Source organism: Diadema antillarum, unplaced genomic scaffold, assembly GCF_040938485.1.
Source record: "Diadema antillarum isolate AM-2024a unplaced genomic scaffold, OU_Dant_1.0 seq00000051_RagTag, whole genome shotgun sequence".
NCBI lineage: Eukaryota > Metazoa > Echinodermata > Echinoidea > Diadematoida > Diadematidae > Diadema > Diadema antillarum.
In genome coordinates this window covers 1-26595 of record NW_027271160.1, presented here as the reverse complement: position 1 = coordinate 26595, position 26595 = coordinate 1, and the positions used below count along the sequence as shown (strand labels likewise).

The following is a 26595-nucleotide window of genomic DNA, read 5'->3' as shown; positions in this document are numbered from 1 at the left end:
CATGGCGCTTCAAAAATGAAAAGATATCAAATATTTACATGCATATACATCCATATTCAAACATTTCAACAAATAAGAAAATGGTTTTTACTGGTTTTCCTGTGGTAACAGGTGGTTAGTTTGTGTTGCAGACATGAGGGAGGTTTGTTGGAACAGTCCAGTCTTCTTAAGCACCTTTTCATTAAATGATTTGATATTATAACTGGTAAAGGATTTTTTTTTAGTACTGTCTACCTCCTGTAGAGAAAAATGGCAAAGAGTGACGTGTGACTCTGGCTCAGATACTGTAAATCTTGGGCAAGGACTGAACCAGGTAGGATGTATGTCAAAGCTCATTTTTTTCTCCCAGTACCACTAGTTTACCAGTAGGAGAGCTGCATATTGCATTGAGAACTTAAGATTTTGGGTATTGCCCTACATATTTCCAAACAAATTCCACCCATTTCCTCCCAGATTGTGTGAATTCCATAGCGCATAATTATTATATAGACCACCCGGTTCCCGTAAGCAATTTTTATAGTCCTCACTACGTCTTGTGCTCTCTATGTGTTTCTTATTTCTTATGGGGGTTATTCAAATGTTTAAAAAGTTTTAATTTTTTTTCACAGATGATGTGAAATTGAGACAATTTGAATATTTTTAAAAATATATTTATATTTGTAATTTCACTCATAAAGACTCCAAGTGGTTTGAATATTTTGGGTCTGATAGCTATATATAGACATGTTATTCAAAACTCAAAGCAATGTTTGATAGGTTCACATTATCCAAAGGGAGTGGGATGTTATTAAAAACAATAGTTCAACTAACCCTATTAGTCCAGCACATAATGAAATGATTGTTAAGTTTTATCGCCTTGTCAATTGAAGATGATATTACATAATGACAATTATTAAGTCAGCTAGATCTATATCAAGAAAACAAAAAGAAGGGGATGGGGTGGGGAGAGAAGAATGAAGTAAGTTATCAGTATCTGTAGTTTGATTTCAGTATATTCATGTTAATTTCCTTAATTCCCTTTAGGTCATCATGGATTGGAGCATTCATGTAATCTGCCAGGAACAAACACAAGAAAAACTTAAAGGTCCTATACTTTTGGGAGAGTGATTTCAAAAAAAAATGTTCAGGATATCACATTTCATGCATATGTGTTGGTCTGTTGTATCACAAGACATCCTACCATAATCTATATACAGTTTTTGCAATCAAGGCAAACATATAAGGAGATATCAGTATTTTTCTCATTAAAGCATAACTGCGGACGGTTTAGTCTGGAAACATTTTTATTATAAAAATATTGTTCTCATTTTGTGTTGTGAACAATACTGAACAATGACGATATAATTCAATTTTTCACAGAGGTTCTTTCTATCCCTAACTCACATTTAAGAATAACTTTAGAGCGCTAATGCTGGGTTTTTGCCTTTAATTTTCAACAAAAAAGAGGACTCAATGCATAAAAAGGTGTATGCTTTATTTTTGAATTAAAATATATTGATGTAAATTTTGGACCTGAAGGAGCAGTTGAAGCATTTGTGAGAAACAATGCCTTGTGGCATCGTTCTTATCATCAAAAATTTATAATGACAAACTAAAATGAAAATTGGAGGGGGAAAGAAAAGATGAAGAAGGAGATCAACATAATGACATGAGACGGTCAAATCGCCAGAAGTCAGGATTTGAATAAAGGAGTACATTTTGTATGTGCCTCTTCTGTGAACAAACAGGAAATTTAAAATTGCACGGATTTCAGACATTTGAAGCTGATCGGTCTCTCAAGAAAATGGCAAGAGGTGTACACTAAGATGAAGAACTCATGTGCAAAATACCACGAAGTGACATCATTGCTCTAGACATTGTGCTAGAAGCAAAGTATCACATACAGTAGCCCACAATGATGAAAACACAATAGTAAACTACAGCTGGAGCCAACTGTTTTTATAATTTTTTTTTAAATATAAAATTCATCAGATGGTAAGCTATGAAGTGTATGTGACATCACATGTATATTGTACAAGTTTAAAATAATTATTCTAGTTCTGTTCTACATCTTGCCAAAGTATATACAAATGATGAGATGAAATGTCACTGGTTATAGCAAGCAAAGCATGAGTATACAACCAGGACTTTTTTTTTTTCATTTTCTTGACAAGATTATGTAGTCTAAGTCGCACAGATCGTAAATTTAATGAAACACCAGAATTGACACCAAGGGAATAAAACATATTTTTTTCAGACATTTATTGTCAATAAAAATTCCTAACATCAGAATATGTGAACATGCATCACACAACGAACAGAAAATCGCACCCCTTGATTTTATGTGAAGACTCAAAAAAGGTGAAATCGGTCAACCGATTCAATCTTGAGTTTTTCATATTTTCTGAAAGAGCTATTATTCTTCTACATTATACTTTATGGGATCGTAAAATAAATGGGAAAGTGTGTTTTCAGCAGTTTTTCTACAAACTTTTTTTTTGGGGGGGGGAGGGGAGTAGAATGATCAGGTATGTCTTAAGAGGCACCTTTTCATTTCTTGAAATCCTCTGCACACTCTTCACTATAATAATGGATAGAATGAGTAGAATAATGTTACTGCTTTAAAAGTTGGCATTAATCATGGACAGAATGTGTTAATAAAACACACTCAATAACCCTTTCATTGTTGCTGCTCCAGTGGCTTACATCCTGTGTTTTGTCCCTTTCATCGTACAGCTATACAGCTTGGTAAAGATTAAACGCTTTAATAGACCCTGCAGCTTCTTTTCTCAGTTCATTCGTATCCAGAGTGTGTGCTTTCTTTCCAGTATAATTATTAAGATAGGTTAGGGAGTCCATTTGAATTGAGTGATACATCATTTTAAAGCTTAGAGTCTGCTCTTTCAGAATCTGTCCTTAAAGAACAAGTCCATCTTCATGCACATGTGGATTGAATGAATGCAACAATATTAGTATAGGATAGATCACAGAAAGTTTGGAAAAAATCATACAATCCGTTCAAAAGTTATGATTTTTTTAAATATCTGCACAGTCACTGCTGGATGAAAAGACTACCACACTGTATAATGTCATATGCGCACATTCTAAGGAAAATAAAAAGAGAATTTCACAAAACTATACTTTTTGAATAAAGTTCACATTTCTTCGACTTCCTACTGACGTATATTAAGGGTAATATTATTCCCCCCGCCTTCTGAAAGAGAGAAGTCGAGTATCCTTTTGTTTTGCGAGAAAAGTGAAAATATGTGGAATTTTCTTAGTCTCTCTTTATATCGTTGTACACATGTGACATCACAAGATATAGTAGTCTTCTCATCCAGCCGTGACTGAGCAGAAACTTTAAAATTCCATAACTTTAGAACAGATTGTCCAATTTTCCTCAAACTCTCACTGATGTGTTCTACTATTGTTGCTGCATTCACTCAATCCACATGTCAATGAAGGTGAAAAATCTATGTCTGGCGACTTTTTGTTGATCAATCATACCAATCCCTGATGGAAATCTCTTCAAATTCATGGCAGTTCTAAAGTCTCCTTTAAGTTTAACCAAAATCTAAAGGTTGCCATGACAACATACCACTTAACATTAATCAGAAGTATTTCAAACTTTGTTACATCCCGTCGATGAGTTGTACCTATTCAAATCTTCCAAACTGGAAAATAGCCTCCTGTAACTAACTTCAACTAAAAAACCTTAGTTTTGGGTTGCCATGGCAACGTACCAATCAACAATTATATTTGACCCCTGCTTTATACTCTTGGTACCTTCTATATAACTTTCATATCAAATTTTATGAAAATTGAATCTTCCTACCTGGAGAAATAAGCAAAAATATGATTTTTCGAAAAAGTTCATTGACCTTTGACCTTTGACCTTTGGAAAATTCACTCCAAATTCAATCAAAATATTTTACTTGTTCTCAATATTCTTCCTGCCAAGTTTTATCCAGATTGGATATTCCTGACTTGAGAAATAGCCAAAAAACCTACTAGTATTTCACAAACAAAGGTCATTGACCTTTGACCTCTGACCTCCTTCCCAGCATCAATTTTTTTGGAGCACCCTATTTTTTGAGAAGGCATACTCAGTATCATGAAGTAGCTTTGGTGAAAAAAAATCATGCTTTTGTCCACCGTGTCACGATAATTTCACTACGCTCCCCACTTTAGTATTCGAACCGTTCAATGTATGACGTAATAGCGCGGGACTTTTGCAACCGAAAGGCCATTCTCGGCCATCACTAATACTGTCCTTTCAACAATTCCTATCGACCGATGGACAAAACGTGACTGCATAACCGGGTTACAAATAGATATAATCATGGATGATTTCCATTCTTTATGCTTTTCTCGATAACGTGATCTGCTTTGTAGCTTGATCATTGCCATTTATGTGTTAAATTGGCTATACGTTCACTGATCCTTGTTGTGTACTCAACGTATTCGACTATATCGCAAGGCAAAATTGATTGTTCCCATCACCCATCATGAGTTCTCTCTCTCTCTCTCTCTTTCTTTTATTCTTTCCTTTTTCTTATGGAACCCTTTCCTTATTCCTTTCTTTCTTCGTTCTAGTTCCTTACTTCCTTCTTTTTCTTTCTTTATTTCTTTATTTTGAAAATGTGTGTTGATAATTAATGTACGGTGTGAGACTAACAAATCAGGCATGTAGCTCCAGGGTTAGGGGAGTCAGAGCGCAGCTCAGGTAATCAGAATTGCAGTTCAGTGACTTCCGACGAGGCTCACCGGCTCTAGAAGGTACTACTTCGGATATTGCATCATGCACATAGAAAGAAAGGACTACACCTCTAAGTTAGAGCCTTTCGGCTCCCTAGTCAAGCTATGTACAGCATTCTACATCCCAGTATATATCCTACAATGCATGCAGGAATCTGAATCTGGAAAAAACAACAACAACAACACACAAATTCGTCGTGTATGAATAGGGCTGAATATTTTGAGGCCGATTTTGCCGCCCACCGATCGCTGCGCCAATTTGCTATAGCCAAAATATCGATCATAATAATCTTTTCGCTCAGTAGAGGGAGGACACAGCAGAACAAAAACTACCGCGGTTTTGATCGAAACAACCGTGGACGAATGCTGTTTTCCGGAGCACAGAAGACTGGAAATGCAAAAATATGAACGTCTCGAGAAAATCGGAGAAGGTAAGTGAACATTTTATGTTTTGAACAAGCTTGTGGCTTTTTGTAAAGGATAAATTGCAAAATGACATTGAGCCCGGTGAAAGGGAATACAGTCCCGCATATTCATGTTACTGTGGTGCTTGGTATCTTTCCGTTACCCGTTATATACGCGTCGCGTCGCGTCGATGATGCTATGCGATGATGATACTAGGTTCAGAACGCCTTAAAAGGGCCCTTAGAATCTTTAAACTCGTTTGGTTTTTACGAATGTTCTCTTCGGGATGGTTGTTGCTTTGCTATAGATACATATTTATATAGAGAGAAAAAGATATGTAGAAAGTTTCTATACCCTTCTAAGTAATTTACTGATGAAGGGCGGCCGCGGTCAACGATTTGGAGTTTTCCTGATTTTGCAAAAGCTTTTGATACAATAAATCATACAATTCTTCTTAAAAAGCTTAAACATTACCTGATTACGGAATCCGAGGTTTATCTTTACAATGGTTTAGGAATTATTTAAAAGACAGACAACAATATCTTCAAATAAATTGATCTCGTGTGGTGTTCCTCAAGGATCTTGGGTTTTGGGTCCAACACTTTTTCTCATAATGATTTGCCCAATTCAACTTCATATTTTAATTTTAGGTTATTTGCCAATGACTCTAATATTTTTCATATAACTCTCAATACAAATGAGCATGATATAAACTTAGCAGATGTTAGTAAGGATATAAAAGATGTGATTGTATGGTGTAATTCAAACAAGCTATCAGTTAATATTAATAAATCTAAGTACACCTTGTATATGATTTTTAAAAGTAGGTGTAGAAAAATTGAAATATTTGGTCAATTGTCAATTAACGAATCCGTTTTAGAGTCATTTGATTCAAAATCTTTTCTCGGAATCTGTATTGATGAAAACTTAAATTGGAAGAAACACATCAATAATGTATGCACTGTTTTAAGCAAAAAAAAAAAAAAAAAATTAGACTTTTGTACAGAATATGACACTTCGTCTCTAAACAAATACTGCTACTCCAGATACAATGCTTTTATTCTACCTCACAAGTCGCATAACCTACGGATTGGAGGTCTGGGATGGAACAAACAAATCTTTCTTAAATCCTATTCTGATTCTACAAAAGAGAATGTCGAGAGTGATAACATTCCAAAGTTTCAGGCATCACTCAGCACCTTTATTGTATGAACTAAAATTATTGGATGTATTTAAGGAATAAAGATACCTAATTGGAATATTTCTCTATGATCTATTGAATGATAACCTACCTCATAAAGCATCATATTATTTTTCTCATATTGACCATACTTACGAAACAAGAAACAAAGAAGTGTGCAATTTTAAACTAAAAACTGTCAGAACAGAATTAGGGAAGCGATCAATAGCATATTCAGGTGTTAAAATATGGAACAATCTTTCAACTGATTTACGTTATACATCCTCTCGTAAAAATTTTGTAAAGTCTTCAAAAGGAATTTATTGGAAGAATACACATAATTGGAATAAACCTGTTTATTTTGTAATCCACAAAGCAAAAACTTCAATTCTAGTAATATAAGTAATGTAAGTACACTTATCAATTTCAAAATGTTAATCTTGTACATAGTGTAAATACACTTGCAGGCCTCGAATTTTGCCAGTTTTAGGGACAGGCAATTTTTGGTTTTAGGGGCACTCTTTCTCAAAAATTTTTAAGGGCAGCAAGGAAAAGTTGCAGTAAGCATGGTAATTTTGAGAGAGGCATTGCGGCAAGTAGATAGGGCATTGCGGCAAATTGCCTTTTGCCTCCCGGGTAATTCGAGGCCTGCACTTGTTTATAATGTAAATAATTTTCTTGTTGAATTATATTCTTCTTCTGTATTCAAGGGCCAACGTCCACTAGCGTTGCTATTTGTTGGACCCTTTTACCAAATTTGTAAATGTTTGTACTTTCATATTCATATTGTTGATAAGTTTGATTCTATTATTTCATGTCTTGTATTCATGTTAATTGTATTATTATCATTGTATTCTCAATGATTGTATAAATTATCTGTGATTGTAAACATGAACTTAAAAATTTGGTAATAAATCATTCATTCATTCATTCATTCATTCATTATATCAGTTTAAACCTTCATACCACATGAAATAGATCTAGACTAGGTCATTTTCTTATCGATGAGAAATTCCTGCCCAATCCTGGCTATTTGAGAACGACGAGAGTCGATAAAGACAATTTGTGGCTGAGCAACAATAGACCTACTAACTTTTCAGGACAAATTACTTCCTACCTAGATCTAGTACTACTAGTAGGAGACACTAGATCTAGATAGGGTCAACATGATATATATATTTATGTAGATCATTATGGAAGACCAAGTGAAATGTTTGCATCGGTGTAAACCAGGCATTCACTGCCCAAAAAGCATATTACATGATTGACTAGATCGAGTCTAGAGTAGCGGACCCAGTTTGCAGCAGGTTATGGCCTTTTCAAGGGTATTAATAGTATTCTGGTAAAACTGGCAACAGAAATTAAATTATTTTTTTATTTTTTTATTGGAAGAGGTACCAAACATACCAAAGGCCTCTTGACTCTGCATCACAATTTTGTATGGTGGACAATTACCCTAGTCATAATAATCAATTTTATGCAGAAAATTTGCAACCACCAAGAGGACCCGGTTTGCGGCAGGGGGGTCCAGTTTGCAGCACCCCACACACGCACAAAAAGGTCCCCTGATTTCTTCAAACATCAAAATTTTGCAAAAACAAAATATTTTTTGATGGTCCAACTAGTTTTCAGCTTGTTAGAACACTTCATAGTTTTTCAAGATCGCATGTATTTCATCAATTTCCTCCCATTTTGACATGTAAAATAGCGCTATGTGTGTAAATCCCAAAGGGGTGCCGCAAACCGGACCCATCCCCAACATTTTGGTCACTGTTGCAATCCTCAAAACTTACAAAGGAAATGGAATTTTAGAATATTGAACACAGTTGAGTTACACAAGGAATCCTTACTATGCCAGGCCTCTTTTGATAGTAAGATTTTAAGATACAAACAAGGGATGATGGTGGTTGAGTAACAACAGAACAAAATCTTAACGTTTTGTTAAGAAAGTCATACTTTTTTAAAAACAGCGTGACACAGACGGTTTAAATTAGAATTATGAAAGCCATCATCCGAGTTATTTCATGATTCTGGTATCAAAAGAAAGCTCTTCAGTTGCTCTTCAAATAAAACAATTTAGAAAAAAAAATACCCTTCTACTTTTGAAGATATGGTTAGATATTCCTAGGGGTGCCGCAAAGTGGACCCCTGCGGCAAACTGGTGCCCCGACTCTAACTGTTTTTTTTTTTTAGTTGTTTTTTTTTTCGGAATCATGACATTGCCCATTGGAGGGATTCCTTCTCAGTCGGTTGTCATGTCATTGTTGATATTGATCAGAATGGCTCTACAATTTGCAAGATGTTTTGTGTCAGTTCAGTTTATATAGTGACAAGCAAGGTATCAAATTAGTATCTATTTATATTTTGATATGGTAATTTACCGTGATAGCAGGGTCCAATGTACCTGGTAAATGTTATCTGAATTGGGACCGTATTTATTTCTTGGCAAGACTTCCTTAATCTTATGTGCTTCCCCCCCCCCCCCCCATACCATTGTACATCCCACCACTTGTCATATGTAAGTGAGTGCATGGATTCATGTGTAAATAGGTATGGCGATGGGGGGGGGAGGGGCATTTCATATTTGCATTATAAGGAAGTCTTTCCGATTTCTTTTCAGAAGTTAGGTTATGATGATGTCCAATATGCATTACATTGGTCATGCTGCATGTACTGGGTAATGAAGTTGTTTTAAACAGCGCAATCATTTTTCCCTTTCGCTGTACATGTATACTTTGTAACTTCCTTGTTATCTGTCTGTCTTAGTTTCAGGTTGTTGTTTTTTTTTTAAGAACTTCATTTTTTTTTCTCTCTCTCTCTTTTTTTTTAAAGGCCTGTTAGCTACAATCATTCAAGACTACTTTCTTCTTTTCCAGGTTGCTTAAATCAGGGAGCAGTCTTTTGATTTGATAGAAAATCTGTGTGTATTACAGTGAATTGTTGTGAGAGATAACCAAATATCTTTGTTTTTTTGTCCAGGCACATATGGAACCGTTTTCAAAGCAAAGAACCGTGACACTCAGGAAATCGTAGCACTGAAGAGAGTGCGACTGGATGATGACGATGAGGTAATCATGGGTGGTCAGGATTCAGGAGCCAAACAACAATCTGCCTTCAAACCTGCATTTATTTCACCTCACACTCTGTGGAGTTACAGTGCACTCCTGTTATATTGAAGACAGTTAATTAAAAAAACCAAAAAACTCTTATCACAGTGCACTCCCATTATAACAAACACGGTTAATGAAATTCCGGTTACAATGAAATAAAAATTCAGGCCACAACATTATCCGCTCAAAGTATTTCTATTGTTTGAGTGTTCGGTTATAGCGAAGTTCGGTTATAGCGAAACTTCGATATAATGAAAGAAAACGGCTGGTCCCGAGGACTTAACTATAACGAGAGTCCACTGTACAACGAAGTAAAATTCAGGTCCTAAAATTGTTGTCCGGATATATACTTTACTGTTTAGTTGCCTATGATAAAATTTTGATATAATGAAAATAAACTGCTTATCCTAAAAGTACCACCCATTATTTTGTTACCATGAAGCACTTGAGAAATGAACCATTCTGTGAATGGATGATTTGTAGAATGGAAGCAAGTATGTAGTTGCTTTGTTTTGAAATTAACATTAATTTGACACTTATTCAGTGAATTAATGCCACTGTTAGCACCCATTGCTGCATCCAGCATTGATCTACTGTTTGTGATACGTTCACTTTATTTAGATGTCTTGCATGAATTTTGAAAATTTTGAATTGAGGATTATAAATTACATCATTAAGATGGAAAGTGATGAATGTAGATAATCATATGTTATGAATTGAGTACTGCTGCAGCAAGTGTAGAATTCATTTATCCTTGTCTTTTCTCCAAATGCTGCCAGGGTGTTCCGAGTTCAGCGCTGAGGGAAATCTGTCTGCTGAAGGAGCTGAAGCACAAGAACATTGTGCAGCTCTACGACGTCCTGCATAGCGAGAAGAAACTGACTCTGGTCTTTGAGTACTGTGACCAGGACCTCAAGAAGTACTTTGACACCTGCAATGGAGAGATTGATCCTGACACAGTGAAGGTACAGTCAAACCTGTCTATAGCAGCCACCCAGGGGAGCAAAAACAGTGGCCATTATAGACAGGTGGCTGCTATATGCAGGATCTTTAACATGGCTTTTTTTTTTTTTTTTGGGGGGGGGGGGGGGGAGGTGGAGAGGAGGGGGAGGGTAAATTTTTTTGGTGGCTGTATAAGGCAGGTGGCTGTTGCATTACGGATCTCATCAATGAATAAATTAAAAAGAAATAGATAAATTATTTATTCAACTTGACGGTTGCTCTTTCCTCATTTGGCTGAGTAATCCCGTGTGCAATATTCAGTTCACCTGTTCCTACAAAAAACATTTCAATGAATGAATGAATGAATCCAAGTTGCATTCATTCGATGTTGCGATGATGGGTAGTAGTCCATGGGCCAAGACCCGAAAAATGGGTTGTTGGTACCACCTGAGGGGGCACAACCTTTTTGGTGTTAGTTTGTTTGTCGGGCATAGATATGCTTATCAAGCTATGATAGCATTTCCAAATGAGTAGCTTAGTCATAATAAATGATTTTTTAACCAATTTGGTCTCATTTTTATATCCCTATACTTCTGAATCGAAACTAACCGCTATACAAAGAAGAGCACTGTCTTCAGTGTCCACAGGTGTTCTGTTGTAAATGCAGTGTGCTTAGTCTTTATTCAAGGCAGCGAAGGTAATATCCAAAGGGTTCTTATGATGTCCACAGCTGTCACGCGGTGCGCTTTAGTCTTTATCTAGACCAATGTACCGTTATCATATCTAAAGTTCCTCATAAAAGGGATTATCTATACTGTTTTTATACTATCCTATCAGCAAATACATCAGTTTTAAACAAAAATCACTCTGTTCATTTACAATATTATTCATTATAATGTATCGTAGTGTACCAGTACATCGTTTTTGCATTATCTTATATTGTTGGATGGAAATAAAGCGACATTGGCGTGGTATTAGCGTTTTCACCGTAGCGTTTTCGCTGGAAAATGATAAGTAATTGAAAAATACGGTAAAATTAATGAGGAATTGCTTTTGTTGTTGTTGCTGTTTTTAGATAAAAGGATATACACTGTATCATATGCTTTGGATATTCCCTTCGCCGTCTAGAATAAAGACTAAGCGCTGTGGACATCATAACCTTTGGATATTCCCTTCGCTGCCTTGAATAAAGACTAAGTGCACCGCGTTTACAACAGAACACCTGTGAACATTCCACAGAGCTACATTTTACAGCTCTGTGGAACATACAGAAGACAGTGCTCTTCTTTGTATAGCGGTTAGTTTCGATTCAGAAGTATAGGGATATAACAACGAGACCAAATTGGTTAAAAATTCATTTATTATGACTAAGCTACTCATTTGGAAATGCTATCATAGCTTGATAAGCATATCTATGCCCGACAAACAAAATGACACCAAAAAGGTTTTGCCACCTCAGATGGTACCAATATCTGGCCTGGCCCATGGACTATAGGCCTTTGGGGCAAGTTCCTTGGCTGCAATGAGCAATCATTTTAATAGTATGCATAATATTTGAAATGTTACTAAATTGATCAACCAGAAAAGGGGATTGGTATGCATAATATTTGGAACTTTAGGAGACTGAACAAGGTCATTCTTTGTCTGGCAATTATTTAATTCTTATTGGTGAGACACTGTAAAGGAAGACAATGAAATAGTGTGCTGCTTGATGGCAACTACAAGTATGTATTGTAGCATGTGTGTCTCTATCTTGCTGACATTCTTACATTGACCAGAACATGTGTGAAAGCTCACCAGTTTCCATATGTTATGCACAGGTCTGTTAACCTGACTAGGATATTGCCTAATGCTAATCTTGTGCTGTGCATGGAAATAAAGGGTCATGACCTTGCTGGCAACTTTTGTTCTGTGTAGTTAGAGAACACAATATAGAGAGCTTTGAAAGATGTTTTAATTTCCTCTTGCCAATGTCTTTGTCAGTTTTTGACAGTCCTTCATGTAGTTCTTCATGTTGTGATGTGGAGCCAATGTTATAGGTTATTTTTTTAATCAAAACAGACCAGGGCCCTGTTGCATAAAAGTTGAAATCAAACATTAGTCAGAAAATCATATATTAATGTCAGTGAATACTCCATTCTCATTGGCTACTATCTGACTTACATTTGATTTAAATTCTGACTGCATATTTGATTGTTTTTTTTTAATTTCTTTTAAATGCAACAGGGTCCAAATTAACATACTATGCATACCATTCATAACAGTGTTTGGTTCTGATACCCAGAAAACTTGCGTGAGCAATGTCTGACATGGTAACATGTAATGCATGGAAACCGCATTCCGAGTACCAAAGGGTACTGGATAGTAGCAGATGAACAGAGTAGCTTGTGTAATACCACATCCCTTGTCAGATACTGTAAAAGTGGAAATTTTTGTTCATTTCACGCAACCAGAAACTAGCGCGAAACTAAAAGCACGCGAATTTTTTTTGCTTGCCATAGGTTCCAGGAGTTGATGTCTTGATTCTGCGGGATTAAAAACACATGAAACTCTTCTTACCTGGCTGAGTGCGAAAAAAAATATCCACTTTTACAGTATCCGTGAATTTCAGACATTAGTAAATAGACATATTGAGCTGTTAATTCTTATAGTCTTCTTTTTCTTCCTCTGGTTGTTTTGTGCTAGTCCTTCATGTACCAGCTACTGAGGGGCCTAGCCTTCTGTCACAGTCACCATGTACTCCATCGTGATCTCAAGCCACAGAATCTCCTGATAAACAAGGTATTATATAACCACTTTAAGATGCTTTATTAAGCCATTTACATTTATAACATATGTTTTGACCATTCAATACTTTTCAAAGTGTGATTTGTCCCTGACTGTCAATAGGAGCAGTCCACACTTATTAGTTTTCCAAGAGATTGGCAGTTTTTAATTTAGCTGTACAATTTCTTTTGCCTTTTGTGACTGCAGGCACTATAGTAACTGAGCAAATATATAAATAACATAATTTGCAAAAAAACAAAACAAAACAGAAAAAGTTATCCCCCCTTAAAAAAAAAATCCAGAAAGTATCACATAAGAGTTTCATGCATTCATTTGATCTATAATAAAGAGTTTCAGTGCTATACCAGGTAATTGTGTCTATGGTGTTAAAAAGAATATTTTCCTTCTTTAGTAAAAATATGTGTGCAGTTGTATCCACATGTCCATAATATTCTAGGTGTGATTACTCGTCATACAATGTAGGGCCACTTTTCCATCTGAGATATGGCTTCACCACACCCTAAATGGATTGGAGTTATCAAAAAAGAAAGCTAGAAAGAAATAGGATGTTGTTTTAATGAAGTAATAGAAGATTCAGAGTGATCAGTTGAAAGTGGAATAAAATAAAAGATACAACAATTGTGACCATGCGTGTATTAGCGTAAATGTCTAACATATGATAGGATGCATTGTGTGTGTGTCAGGATTTGCTGCTGGGGCAAAATGACTGTTATGTTTCGCATTAAATTGCTTATATATTTTAGATAGAAAATAGTGTTTTGCTTGTTACCCACCGACTTTGTGTTTTTAGGAGTGTGTGAGAATTATCAGTCAGTTTGCGTCTTGTATAGAGGTATGAAAAGGAGTAGTTTAAATCAAGAAAATGTAAAATTCAATATGGCGGAAGCTGATAATTTCCTTGGCTTTTCATGGAATTTGTTTTCTTTGTCAAAATACCTATGCGAAATAGCCTCTGCCATTTGGGAAAAATTTCCTTTCATAGAATGTTTAATGGATAAATATTGTAATTTCCCTCTTTTCAAAGAACAAATATTCCCCCATGCGGTAAGCATATCAAAATAGAAAATGAATCACTTCATATGAACATTTATTGTGTGTGTGAGGTTTGTAATCACATCTCCATGCATTTTTACCCTTGGATTATATCTCATGATTTTTTTTTTTTTAACCTTGGATATTGTTACAACTGCCAAGCCCGTAAAACAAACCGTGTGAAGTAGAACCCTTCACAGTGATTGAAGAACACTCTATGTTCAGACCTGTCAATCAAAACTTATGAATTAGCCTAATGATAATGGCACCGCCATACTTGGTATCCTAATTTGATACCCCTTACCTATTTGATATTTGGGTCACATATACCACAAAGGCAACATCCAGAAAGTCATGTTAACTGCACACAATAGACTCTTATTTGCAATTTTGAGGAAGGCATCTTTTGGTACATAAAACGTGTATCCAATAGTGTCTCCCAAGATTCACTGATTCACCATGTTACACACATGATGGACCAACTACCGTACCTATCAAACCAGAGCAGTTTTTTAAACCATTTTGTCAAATCAGTGAATATCAAATCCATAATTTTGTTATTGGGAGGACTCTATCAGAGGCTTACTTAACATAGGAGACTAATATACATATTGTGCGTTTGACAGCATTTGAGACAAAGCTTCCAAAGAGAATGTAACTGATAAAAACAGATTGCTGTGATTGTGAAGCCCATGTGCAAGAGTAATGTAAATTGTTAAATTCATCCTGCTCTTTTACACATTCCCTATAGAATGGAGAACTGAAGCTGGCTGATTTTGGCCTGGCCCGTGCTTTCGGCATTCCGGTGCGCTGCTACTCAGCAGAGGTAGTCACTCTCTGGTATCGGCCCCCGGACGTCCTCTTTGGGGCCAAGGTCTACACCACGTCCATTGACATGTGGTCAGCCGGATGCATTTTTGCAGGTGCTGCAGTCCTCTTACCCTCTTGACCAAAGAGAAAAGTCAATTCCAACAGCCTTTCATTTTGTTTAATTGCTTTCTTGTGATAAACAGTGGAATGATATTTATAAATACTGTAAAAGTGGATATTTTCGCACGACTAATTTTTCGCGCTGGGCCGGGTAAGAAGAGTTTTGCGTGTTTTTAATTCTGCAGAATCAAGACATCACGCATGGTTTCATATGGCAAGCTAAAATATTCACGTGTTTTTATTTTCGCGCTATTTTCTGGTTGCGCGAAATGCGCGAAAATTTCACCACTGCGAAAATTTCCAATTTTACAGTAGTAACAACTCAGTAAAGAATTGTAACAATGTATAAAATATCATGATGACATGAATCGAGAAAATGTTTGTGACATCTTCATTCGCGAAAATTCCTGTACTTCAAAATAACAGCTTTTACAGTATGATATACATGTACTGTAAAAGTTGATATTTTTGTGTGACTAATTGTTTGCGTTGGCCGGTTAAGAAGAGTTTTGCATGTTTTTAATTCCGCAGAATCAAGACATTAAAGGCAACCCAAACCCAAAGAGCAATGTGGATTGAGTGAAAGCAGCAATACTAGTAGAACACATCAGTGAAAATTTGAGGAAAAGCGGACAATCGATGCAAAAGTTATGAATTTTTTAAGTTTTGGTGTTGGAACCGCTGGATGAGGAGACTACTAGAGCTTATGACATATGAGTGGACAACAACCCAAAGAAAATATGAAGAAAATTCCACCAAAAAAATAGTCATTTTTCATGAAAATTACACATTCCATCAACTTGATACTGACATATGTTAAGGGTAGCAATTGAATACCTGAATATAAGAATGACCATAGTCCAAATTTGGCTAATGTCTTTGGAAACCATTTATGAAGTCATGCAGATACAGATAATCATTCAAGTGACCGTTTTACATTCAAATTTGTATGAATAACATCCCAATAACTGAAAACACTAAAAGCAGTAGGAAGTTATTTACTCATTTACATTTTTCCCAAATTTTCTCTGATGGACTTGGTCGTTCGTATATTCAGGTATTCAATTATTCCCTCTGCTTTCTGAAGACGTTTAGTCGCGTGCTCTTTCATAATGCTAGAAAAGTTAATTTTTGTGGAATTCTCTTTTCTGGTTGCGCAAAATGCGCGAAAATTTAAACATTGCAAAAATTTCCACTTTTACACTTGGAGTTGTGTATGATCATTGCAACCAGAATAGACATGGGATGGGTTGGGGTCAAGAATCCATGAAGATGAAATTAATGTTTCTGAAACTAACCTACTGAATTTTGTTGTTGTTGTGGCTTCAGAGATCAAAGAAATATTCACGGATGTGTGAAAACTATAGTCAACTTGCCTGTTGATCCTTTATTTCCCTCCCACAGAGATGGCCAATGCAGGGCGACCACTGTTTCCTGGTAATGACGTTGAAGATCAGCTGAAGAGGATCTTTAAGTTACTGGGTACTTCAACTGAAGACACATGGCCGGGGATCTCAAAGCTGCCTGAATTCAAGGTGTATATGTGTGTTTGTGTGTCAGCCTGCGTGTGTGTATCATATATGTGTACCGCATCTGAATATATGGATAAATATAACAATATATAATTATGTATAAATATATAACCATAGATACAGATGCATGGATAAGCAAACATACATACAGCCATACCAGGAAGTGTGACAAGGAGTCATCCTTTAACTCTTTTGATACCAGCCATGGGTCATCCTTGCAAAGTGTTTTAAGGTATTACCTTAAAACACTTGATGTAAATCATGTCAATGATACTAGGTAAGTGCCTAAAACCATTAATTTATAGGTTTTAAAAAAGATTAAAATGATCTCAATGGAGCTAACAACGGACAAGCAAAGCAATCTAGAGATTGCCACCGTGTTGTAGTTGCCACCATGTTTTAGTGTATAACAGCAAGAGATTTTCAACAAAGGAAAGAGGTGCTTATATTCTCACAAAGCACATCTTGACTATAGTCATGATATTATTAACTGTCACACAGAGAGAGAAAGAAAAAAATGGCAGTTGGGACTACTGTAAAGCACCATAGTTTTGTGGCTTTGAATTTTCGCGAATTGGAGCCGGCAGCCTTTTTTGCGGCATTAAACTTTTTTGCAGCATTAAATTTTCGCGAGTTGCCTCTAACACTTTATGCATATAGTGTAGACAAGAACTTTCGCGTACATTTTAATTTTGTGAATCTTGGCTCTCGCGAAATTCGCGAAATTAAAATGCACGCGAACATTCCTCATTTTACAGTATTTGAAAATTACTAAGTGCAAAAAAAAAAAGAAATAAAATTAGCTAACTGTCGATAAAGTACTATTGCCACAATACACTGGGAAAATTTTTCAGTAAAATGATGTATTCACTTTTAAATTGATATGTGAACTTTGAATGCTTCTGTCGTCTATACTCACAGCCATATCCCATCTACCCTGTCACAACACCACTGGCATCGGTTGTGCCTAGTTTGTCAGCGACTGGACGTGACTTGCTGCAGGTAAGACCAGTAGTAGGGGTGTACGTGGCCAGGACCAGAGCAGAGTAGAGGAAGGGGTGAAGTACTCACATAGCACTGTATACTGTAAAAGTGGATATTTTCAAGGGTATGAGGAACTTTGTGTGTTTTTAATTCTGCGGAATCAAAACATGCATTAGTGCTAAAAAATTCACATGTTGTTATTTTTGTGCTGGTTTCTGGTCTCACAAAATTTGCGAAAAAATTCCACTGTAACCCGTTGAGGACGAGTCCCAAGTATATTCGGGCAGGGGTCTATGGGAAATTTATGTTGTTGCAAAATCAGTCTGTCCTCAACGGGTTAACAGTAGTCATGTGCAAGACTCACCATTTTTTTTTTGGGGGGGGGGCGGTCATTGGGGACTGTCGAGGTTTTGTTTTCTTTCTCTCTATTGAGCATTCTCTTATGTCTAATACTTTATGAATAAGATCAGAGAGAATAAAAAAGAAAAGAAAAGAGGTGAGTTGAAGCATTGGGTATTTGTCCCAACTTTATCATGTCAATACCATGATGAAATGGTTTCAGGGGTGTTGGTTGCGCTGCTGTCCAGTAAGCAGTAGGTGAGGGGTTTCAATCTCGGGCTGCTTCCTTCTTTCAACTTGGTACAGACTTGATACAGATCGAACATGCAATCTTACTGTTTATGGAGAGTATCAGCAAAAGCCGCACAATGAACTTCACCTTCTTGGTAAAGCAAGAATTTCTCAATCCACGTTGCCTGTCTTACTGACATGTTACTGTGCAGTCTTTTGCGATAAATTAGATATTTGAAATTTTTATTGAGTTTCTTTAAAGTTTTCTTAATTGTCCAAAACCTCTGTTTTGTCTTACTGAATTTCTCTGGTTTTTCTCTAATTTTGTTGTTTGTTCAGCGCCTGATGATGTGCAACCCAGCTCTACGCATGTCCGCTGAGGAGGGGCTCATGCATGCATATTTCGCTGACCTCAACTCGGTGATCAACTAGAGGGGGCAGCATTACAACTTTCAGTAGTCAAGGAGACCATCATACATCCAAGATTTGAAATGTTACACAAGAGCAAGTTACAAAAGAAAAACGAAAGACACCCAAAACAAGCATTGCAAAAATATATATACCATATTATTCAGCTCAAGGTTTACTTTGTTTCAAAGTTGAAATATGTTTATGTCAAGGTGTGTCTTGTCATACATGGCGTTCCATGGCAGATTAGACTGTGTGTATGATAGCATGTTCATCTGTTTTCTGTTCGAAACTGTCTTGCTTGTATTAAATCAGTGAAGATGACATTCCTCTTAAGCTGATGGTGTTGTTCTGCATACTTGCTGGGAAAATTATGTTTCATGCTTCAGAATGTAAAGAGGAAAAATATGCAAAAATGCATCCATATCATCAACCTAGAAATGAAACAGAAATGAAACAGAATAGATAAAACAATCAGCATTCACCTTTCTGCAATTGGTTTAAGCGTGCAGGAAATGAGAAAATAGTATGCATTCTTGTATTTCATGCATGATGAAAGAAATTTCTTACTGCACCTTACAATGTCCTGTAACCTCATATTGAAGAGTACAGAGTACTGTACCAAATGTATTTGGAATTTCATTGGTTTTGGTTTTGAAGATAAAACACAGGAATCAAAACTAGTAAAATTATGTGTGCACCGAGGCTTTGACACAGACTTTAAAAATTTTAGAGTTTTATCAGACTATTGATGAAGATAGTTGTAGTTCAGTACTTCCCATTACAAAAAGAATGTGGAGAAAAATAAATGATGTGATCTATTACAGTTATTATGATATTTATTATGCACCCAGATGACAAGAAGTATGACTGAGATATGAATATGAGAAAGCATTATATAATTCAAGGGCAAACTGCAGCCACATATTAATTGATGAGAATGAAAGAGCAGTGGAGGATTACGGTCCAAATTCAACTTGCCAATAATTGTGAATGTCATTTGAGTGGTAGTAACTGTTTGCGTGTTAATGTCGTGAATTGAATACACAGGTGAATACACAGGTGTAATGGAACGTGTGTAATTTCCAACACAGTTCAAGTATGAAAGGGAGATTTATTGTGCAGTACATCATTAACATTCTTTTGCATGTTGAAAACAAAACAGAATTTTTTTGACTTGTTAGAGTGTCCCAGGTTCTGTGTTTTGAATGTGCAACTGATTTCTGGTATGCTGTTTGTTTGTTTTTCTTTGTTCTGTTTTTATGGGCGTGTACCTGGTATTTAAATTTGGCAGCCATTTCAGATTGTGACGAACCGGTGTATTTGGTGTGCTCCTTTTTAAAGTATTAAGGAGTTCAGACAGACAGCCAAGACTTCTAAATTTGACACAATTCCAGAAACAGTGATGTGGGGATAAAATTCATGTACATGATTTGCTTCTACTGGTATTTAAACAAAAAGAAAAATCTATGTGTACAGAATCATCGTTGGTAAGGTATGTTTGTTTGTGCACCGAGTTTTGTGCTCTATGTATGGAGAAGTATAATAAAGAACTACAGTATGTGTATTATTAAGACTGAACAGTTTTCTTCTGTGGTGATGTGGATTGGGATGCAAATGCAGTAAGTGTGTACAGTGCTACTTGGGACAGCTCTGGTAAAGAATATTGCTTTATATTCTCAGCTGGAAACTTAAAATCATAAAAGATATTCTTGTATCATCCTGAGTTCATTACATGTATCAGCGTAAGAAAATATTGAATGTGGCCTATACATCCAGGGATGCCAAGTTCAAAAAAATTTTATGAATGAGATTTTCATGACTCGGCATCTCGGCATGGGAATGTGCGCGCGAGCGAGGGTGTGGGATGGGTTTTTCCCCCCGGTGGCCTCCCACGGTAAGGAGCTTTTTCAATTTATAGCTCTTAATCATTTGATTGGTTGATCATTCGGCCCATTTTACTATGACATCATCATTCGTGCAATTGTGGCTCCATTTACCGTGCAAGTCTGGATCCATACGATTTTCTCTATTGCACGCTCGCTGGCACACTGTGTGTGAAATGCGCTTGCATGTGCAGCGTGTGTATTGTGACAGGGCGCTATATAGCATAAAGCACTTAGTGAGCACTCTCACAATCTCAGATTCTCTCGTTTCTAAATTAATAAAGCATCAAATGACAAGGATCTATTTTAAGCATTATATAAAACAAATAATGAATGCTTTTCATTCTTGCAATGGACAGAATATTTCATTCGGTGAAAGATGAAATGTTTGATCCATTCAACTCGGCTGCGCCTCGTTGAATATGGATCATTTCATCTTTCACCTCATGAAATATTTTGTCCATTGCACTCATAAACATTCATTATTTGTATACTATACCATCCCTTTAACATATAAAGGTTATGCTGGTGGTCTCTTTTCTTTTCATCATGTATTCACAAGACATAAAAATGGATATTCATCAGCCCTTATAAGTATGTCACAAGAAATAAGCCCTTTGAGAGCTAGGGGTACCGGTATTGTAAGTTATGAATTTGAATTTATGAATGAGAATTTATGCGTACATGTACTTAAGAAAAATAAATGCAAGGATCTCTGGTAGGATTTTAAAAAAAATACTTTGTTCACAGTTATGACACTTACTTTTCAAAATTTTCCCTGTATGATGTTTGCAATCTTTAAACATGGGCATAACTGCATCATCAAAATGTAATAGGTAAGAATGAGTCATTTTTGTGCAAAGCATTTTTTTTTCTTCCTAAGTCTGGAAAAAGAAGACTGAACCAAGTCCTTAATGTACGACTTTGCATAGATTATAGTTTTTAATTATTTATACTAATTATGATAACAAAGTAAGAAAAATGATTTCTTTGGAATTTAATTCTTCAAGGATCAAATTGAACACAAATGTTCCTATTTTTTATTCCTAAATGCCAAATGAACTCAACAACAACAACAAGCCCTTGCAAAGATATTTTACACAGAGGTCAGTGATTGCACTTATTTGCTGATATTGACTCCATATTGAATTCAAACACATTTGTACATGAGAAATCAAAATACATATACTACTACGAGTACCACTTGGTACCAGAATCAACACAAATCAGCATTATGCATTACATACAGTAATCTATAATCATGAAATTTAATCCAGCTGTACTCTCAGCAAACAATAGATTCTGTTAAAGAATATAAAAAAAAAAAAATAGCTTGATACATACAATTACAATGTACAGTATATCCATTTTAATTGTCGCGGGGACTCCCACCATTCTTTCCACCGCTCCCTCCAACGGTTAACCCCACGGACCCTTCCCAACATTTTCTCAATCCTCCCACCCTCCTTGTGGTTCCGGGTTTGAATCTTTATTCTTCATCAATGGAAACAAAGTACAACGTATTTGATCGATCGATCGACACGTGTGCGTGCCCGCGAGTGCATGAGCAATGTCCGTCCCTGTACGCGTTTTTGTTCGTTCGATCACCTATGGCTAGCTAGCTAGCCGCGAGCATGGTATCGATGAAGAAACACCTTGTGCAGTAGTTTATCACGGGTCAAGTCTGTTAGTGAAACACCGTATCCCTCACAATTTTTTGAGCTGTTAAAATCACCTTCATAAAGATCACGAAAATGTCGGTAAGTATAATAGTACTCGACTGCCATGAATGCGTTGCGATGAAAGTTTGAGAGTTGGAAGGAAGCAATCCGGATGAGGTTTTGTTGCGAGGCGAGAGGTTAAACGTTGATCGCAATGACCCGATCGAGGTGTTAGTGGTACAGACCTGCCAATGAACATGCTGCCCGGGCCGGGCGCGGCGGGCGGGGGAAAGGGCGTCGGCGCGGCGGTGGGCGTGGACTACTATAAACGTTACACATGTGGCTTATGTGTGGGCGAGCATTGTTCGGAGTGGGACAAAGTTTTACTCTGTACTCATTTAGTCTAAGTAGAAATTCATAGAATTGGAGTTAAAATAAATTTTTCTCGGTCAACGCATGACTTTGTGTCTTTATGGGCTTCATGTTAAAAAACATCCGGACCTAAATAATGCGACCAGCCTGAACGAACATGATGTGTACAGTACCGGTACTAGTCCACAGCACAGCACAGTAGTCAGTAGACAGAAAGATCCGTCGCATTATTTAGGTCTGGATGTTTGTTAACATGAAGCCCATAAAAGTGCCCAGGGTTAATGCGGTGTAGATATCTAGCAGTGGAAAGGCCCCCCCGTGTTGCGCGCCCGCCCTTGAGTTACTCATGCTGGAGTGCCTCCTCTCGGAACGCGGAGTTACCTGCCTCCCATTAGAAAACTAATGAGAAAGTACACAAAATTATTTGAATTATATAGCAGAAGGCACATTCATAGTTCTGTGATCAGCAGATCCTTTTTAGTGCAGTATGACCCCGTATCGACCTTCATCTCCACAAGCCAGCTAGCACACTCATTCTTCCCAGATGTAATTTCCCTCTGGAACGACCTCCCAAAAGAAATAATATTATCCAAGAGCACAGAAGTCTTCAAAACCAAACTAAAAAAGTCAAAGCTCTCATAAAACAAAAGAAACTTGTGCTACCACTCTCGTCAGCCCTGACTTACCCTTCCTAGCAGAGGTCTTCGGGGATAACTACTACAAGGTACAAGGTACTATCACTACGCTACACATGTACACTTTCTGTAGCGATCGTCATTGCTTTTGGAATGTTCACACATTGAGACGATATGAAAAAGGGCAAATAAACACAGACACAAACTAGGCTATGCACGAATCACGTGTGCGCATGCATGCATGCTGCTTTGGATCTGTACCAGTATACTAGTAACCAGGTGTGAAGGAGCACCCCGGGGTTAATTTGGACCTTGACCGAAAGATCGGTCTGTATCTGTCTGTCGGGGAATGTTCCGCGGAGACTGCGTCTTGCTTCACGGATCCCCTCCGGAGGACAGCGTTAATGGCAAAATATAAAAGAGTCCTCCGGACAGACGAATCTTTCTGTCTAATCCGGACCATGCCTTACAAAGGCTTTGTATATTGTTCAGTACTTGGCAATCATGCAATGCAATACTAATGTATAGATCTATTTATTCATCATCCAAAAGTGGCCATAAACATACAAAAAGTACAAGTGTCCTCCGTGTGTGTGTGTGTGTGATGTCTGTGGACCTTTATAGAAAAGGAAAGATTAGACTTGTTCAAAGCTGTTCGTAAAGTTATGCACGACTTTTCGAATGACTTGATATGGTAAGCCAAGGAAAGTTGAAATTTGCAGATGATATGATTATTCTTTGTAATGTTAACACATGTTTTTAGTTGAAAGTGTAATTTTGCCCCAATGTAGATGAAATATTGACATACAGTTGTACTTTGTTAAAACATGAGGGGAAAAAAAAAGCCCTGGGGCACACATATTGGCATTTCATATTCCAGTTGTTTGTAACTTGTCATGCGGATCTTTACGAACAGCTTTATGAAAGAGGACCCAGGTAGGCCTACATACTCTACATGTAGATATATGACTTGAGAGGTAGATAGAACTGGGGTAGCCATTTCTATACCAGTATGGATTAAAAAAAAAAAAAAAGTGTGGCACATCACTTAATTTCATCAGCAAAATTGTGAAATAGGCCCCCTTCCGTGCATTTGCATCCACACGGTAGCAAGCAAGGTTAAGTTCAGATGGTTTGGGGCATTCTGAAAGGAAATCTTTCTGAAAATAAAAGGGAGAAAGAAAAGAAAGAACAAACGGAGAAAACAGGAAAGAAGGAAGGACGAAAGATGTTATGCTGCGGAAATTAGAATAAATACTAGAACAGACAAGGTGGAGGCAATGGTGGGGCCTGTTTCATGAGTATGCCATTTCATTCCCCCCCCCCCCCCCAATTTTTGTTTGATTTTTTTTTTCTTCAGATTTTAATAGACCAGTAGACATCTATATCAATGTGGTATAGGACAAGCCACTCTCCTGTTACAGACAGATCGTACATGTAGGCCCCACCTTTTCCCAAAATGTGTAACATGCAAAAGTTCTTACATTGTATGCACTGAAGGCCAGTAGCAATTTGTGAAAAATTCATGCTGCGAATTTTAGATGCCGTCTGCTCCATTTCGGGGAAGTTCTATGCCGCAAATATTTCTTGCTTTACTGTAGCCCAATTTAAAATGAGTTCTGGAGCCCATAATGTTCACAGGTGAGGTTATTTGATGTACACATATCCCAATCAACATGCAGAAATGAGAGTAGAGATTCTAATGATTTTTGTGAAAATATTGTCTTGAAAAGTAAACAAAATGTAGACTTGGTCATTTATTTTTATTGAAGTTGTAGTGCTTGAAATTATGAGGGTAGGGCTCACTCAGCAATTTGATGCAATATGATATGCTGTGTCTATTGGAATATGAAAAAAACTGAAAAAACAACAGCAATATGCTGAATGTATGACAAAGAGAAATGTAATTGTGTCTTACAGCAATGTATAGCAGTCTAGTGCATTGAATCAAATGGACACTTTCACCCAACTGTAAATCAGAGAAGAGCCAGACTTTTATATTCATTCCTATTGGTGGCGTGGTCAGCTTTTTCTTAATTTTTTTATGGCTGTGACTGTAACAACAGTGATAATCTCAAAAGTAGAAGCTAATGCCACTGAGAGTAAGATTCTGGTGCTAGAAAGTCCCAAATTATCAGTTGGGTTCTCCCAGTTTCAATTAGAAAAAAAAAGAGACAAAGAAAAGGAAGATAACAATAATGAGAGAACTCATTGAGGACTGAGCTGAAACATGGCAGTTTGTTTAATGGAGGAGCAAATGTTGTAGCTCCAATATTTGCTGAGGCTACTGACAACCTCCTCTTTCTCCAAGACCATCATGAATCTAGAAACATGTACCAGTAATACTGATACCTAGTAGGATGCCGTGCAGTGTGAGTTTGCTCAGCCGCAGAACAATGTTAACCTCCGATATGTTCCCTCACAATAGGGGTGGGGGGGGGGGGGGGGGTGGGGAGGTGTGAACCAAGGAAGGGAGGTTAAGAAAGAAACTTAGGATGTGGTTCTATGCAACCATACTGACACAGATTTGCATAACAAATGTGCTCTCCTAGTGCAAATAGAAGTGTGCAGAAGTATAATATTTGCCATTCCCTTGTGCATGTTGCACAGTACTTTTACACCTGTACTACATGTATATACTGTATCCCACAAATAGTACAACTGAACTACATACTCTTTCAATAGCAAATAATTTTCAATGCATGATATGAAGTTTTATATTAAACATGTAATAGAGCTACAATGTGGTGTTCTCAAAATGTTGATTGAATGAACAATTAATTGATCCCTAATTTTTGATAATGATACAGCCACATGTAATACATTGTATTTCCCTCAACTTAAAGTATCCCATAAATTTAGCATACAGTTGTACTACCAAAAAGAGAATTTGTTTTAGTTTACATTGTAGTTGAAATCTAGTGAGAGTAACTGAAAAGAGAGAATGCAACAAATACCAAGACTTACCACTTCATGAATTTGCCTGTTTTTATCTCTTTTTTTTTTCTCATCCAAAATCACTGTCACATGAAAATAATTGTTATAAAGTGTGCAGGAGTTGAAAATGTTATATTCAGTATAACTCATTATTTATGCTGCAATGCACAAATGACTAATGTGTTGGAGAATGTAAAGCTTTTTAAGTAAATTGCTTTGTTCAATGCTGGGTTAGCAAAATACATTATGGACAAGATGGTAGAGGAGCAAGACCTAATATTTACTACTGAGACATGATTTACTCGCCTCCCCCTCCCCCCCCCCCCCCCCCCCCCCATATTCCATATATGTTTACAAGACATGTACCATGTCAGGCTGAAAGTGCAAAGATGATGCCTATGGAAATAGTCAGACCAACACACTTGTGAAAGCAAGAGATTGCCAATGCATTTTGGACTTTTTAATGTCACCCAGTCCCTAATTCTTT

General features: G+C 36.9%; 1 protein-coding gene across 1 annotated transcript; it reads left to right on the top strand.

Moving 5' to 3' along the window:
* Positions 1-5038: 5038 nt before the first annotated feature.
* Positions 5039-19074, top strand: LOC139725598 (cyclin-dependent-like kinase 5). Its single transcript, XM_071636689.1, has 8 exons — positions 5039-5168; positions 9302-9390; positions 10212-10397; positions 13060-13155; positions 14945-15116; positions 16528-16658; positions 17577-17657; positions 18549-19074. Exons 1-8 carry the CDS (start codon positions 5132-5134, stop codon positions 18639-18641), a joined length of 885 nt encoding a protein of 294 aa, XP_071492790.1. The 5' UTR covers positions 5039-5131; the 3' UTR covers positions 18642-19074.
* Positions 19075-26595: the final 7521 nt, after the last annotated feature.

Excerpts from the sequence above, each read along its gene's own strand:
- LOC139725598 (XM_071636689.1), top strand. The coding sequence starts at position 5,132 with ATGCAAAAATATGAACGTCTCGAGAAAATCGGAGAAG. Across the intron at positions 9,391-10,211 it reads GACTGGATGATGACGATGAG|GGTGTTCCGAGTTCAGCGCT; the intron begins GTAATCATGGGT and ends AAATGCTGCCAG. Across the intron at positions 16,659-17,576 it reads CAAAGCTGCCTGAATTCAAG|CCATATCCCATCTACCCTGT; the intron begins GTGTATATGTGT and ends CTATACTCACAG.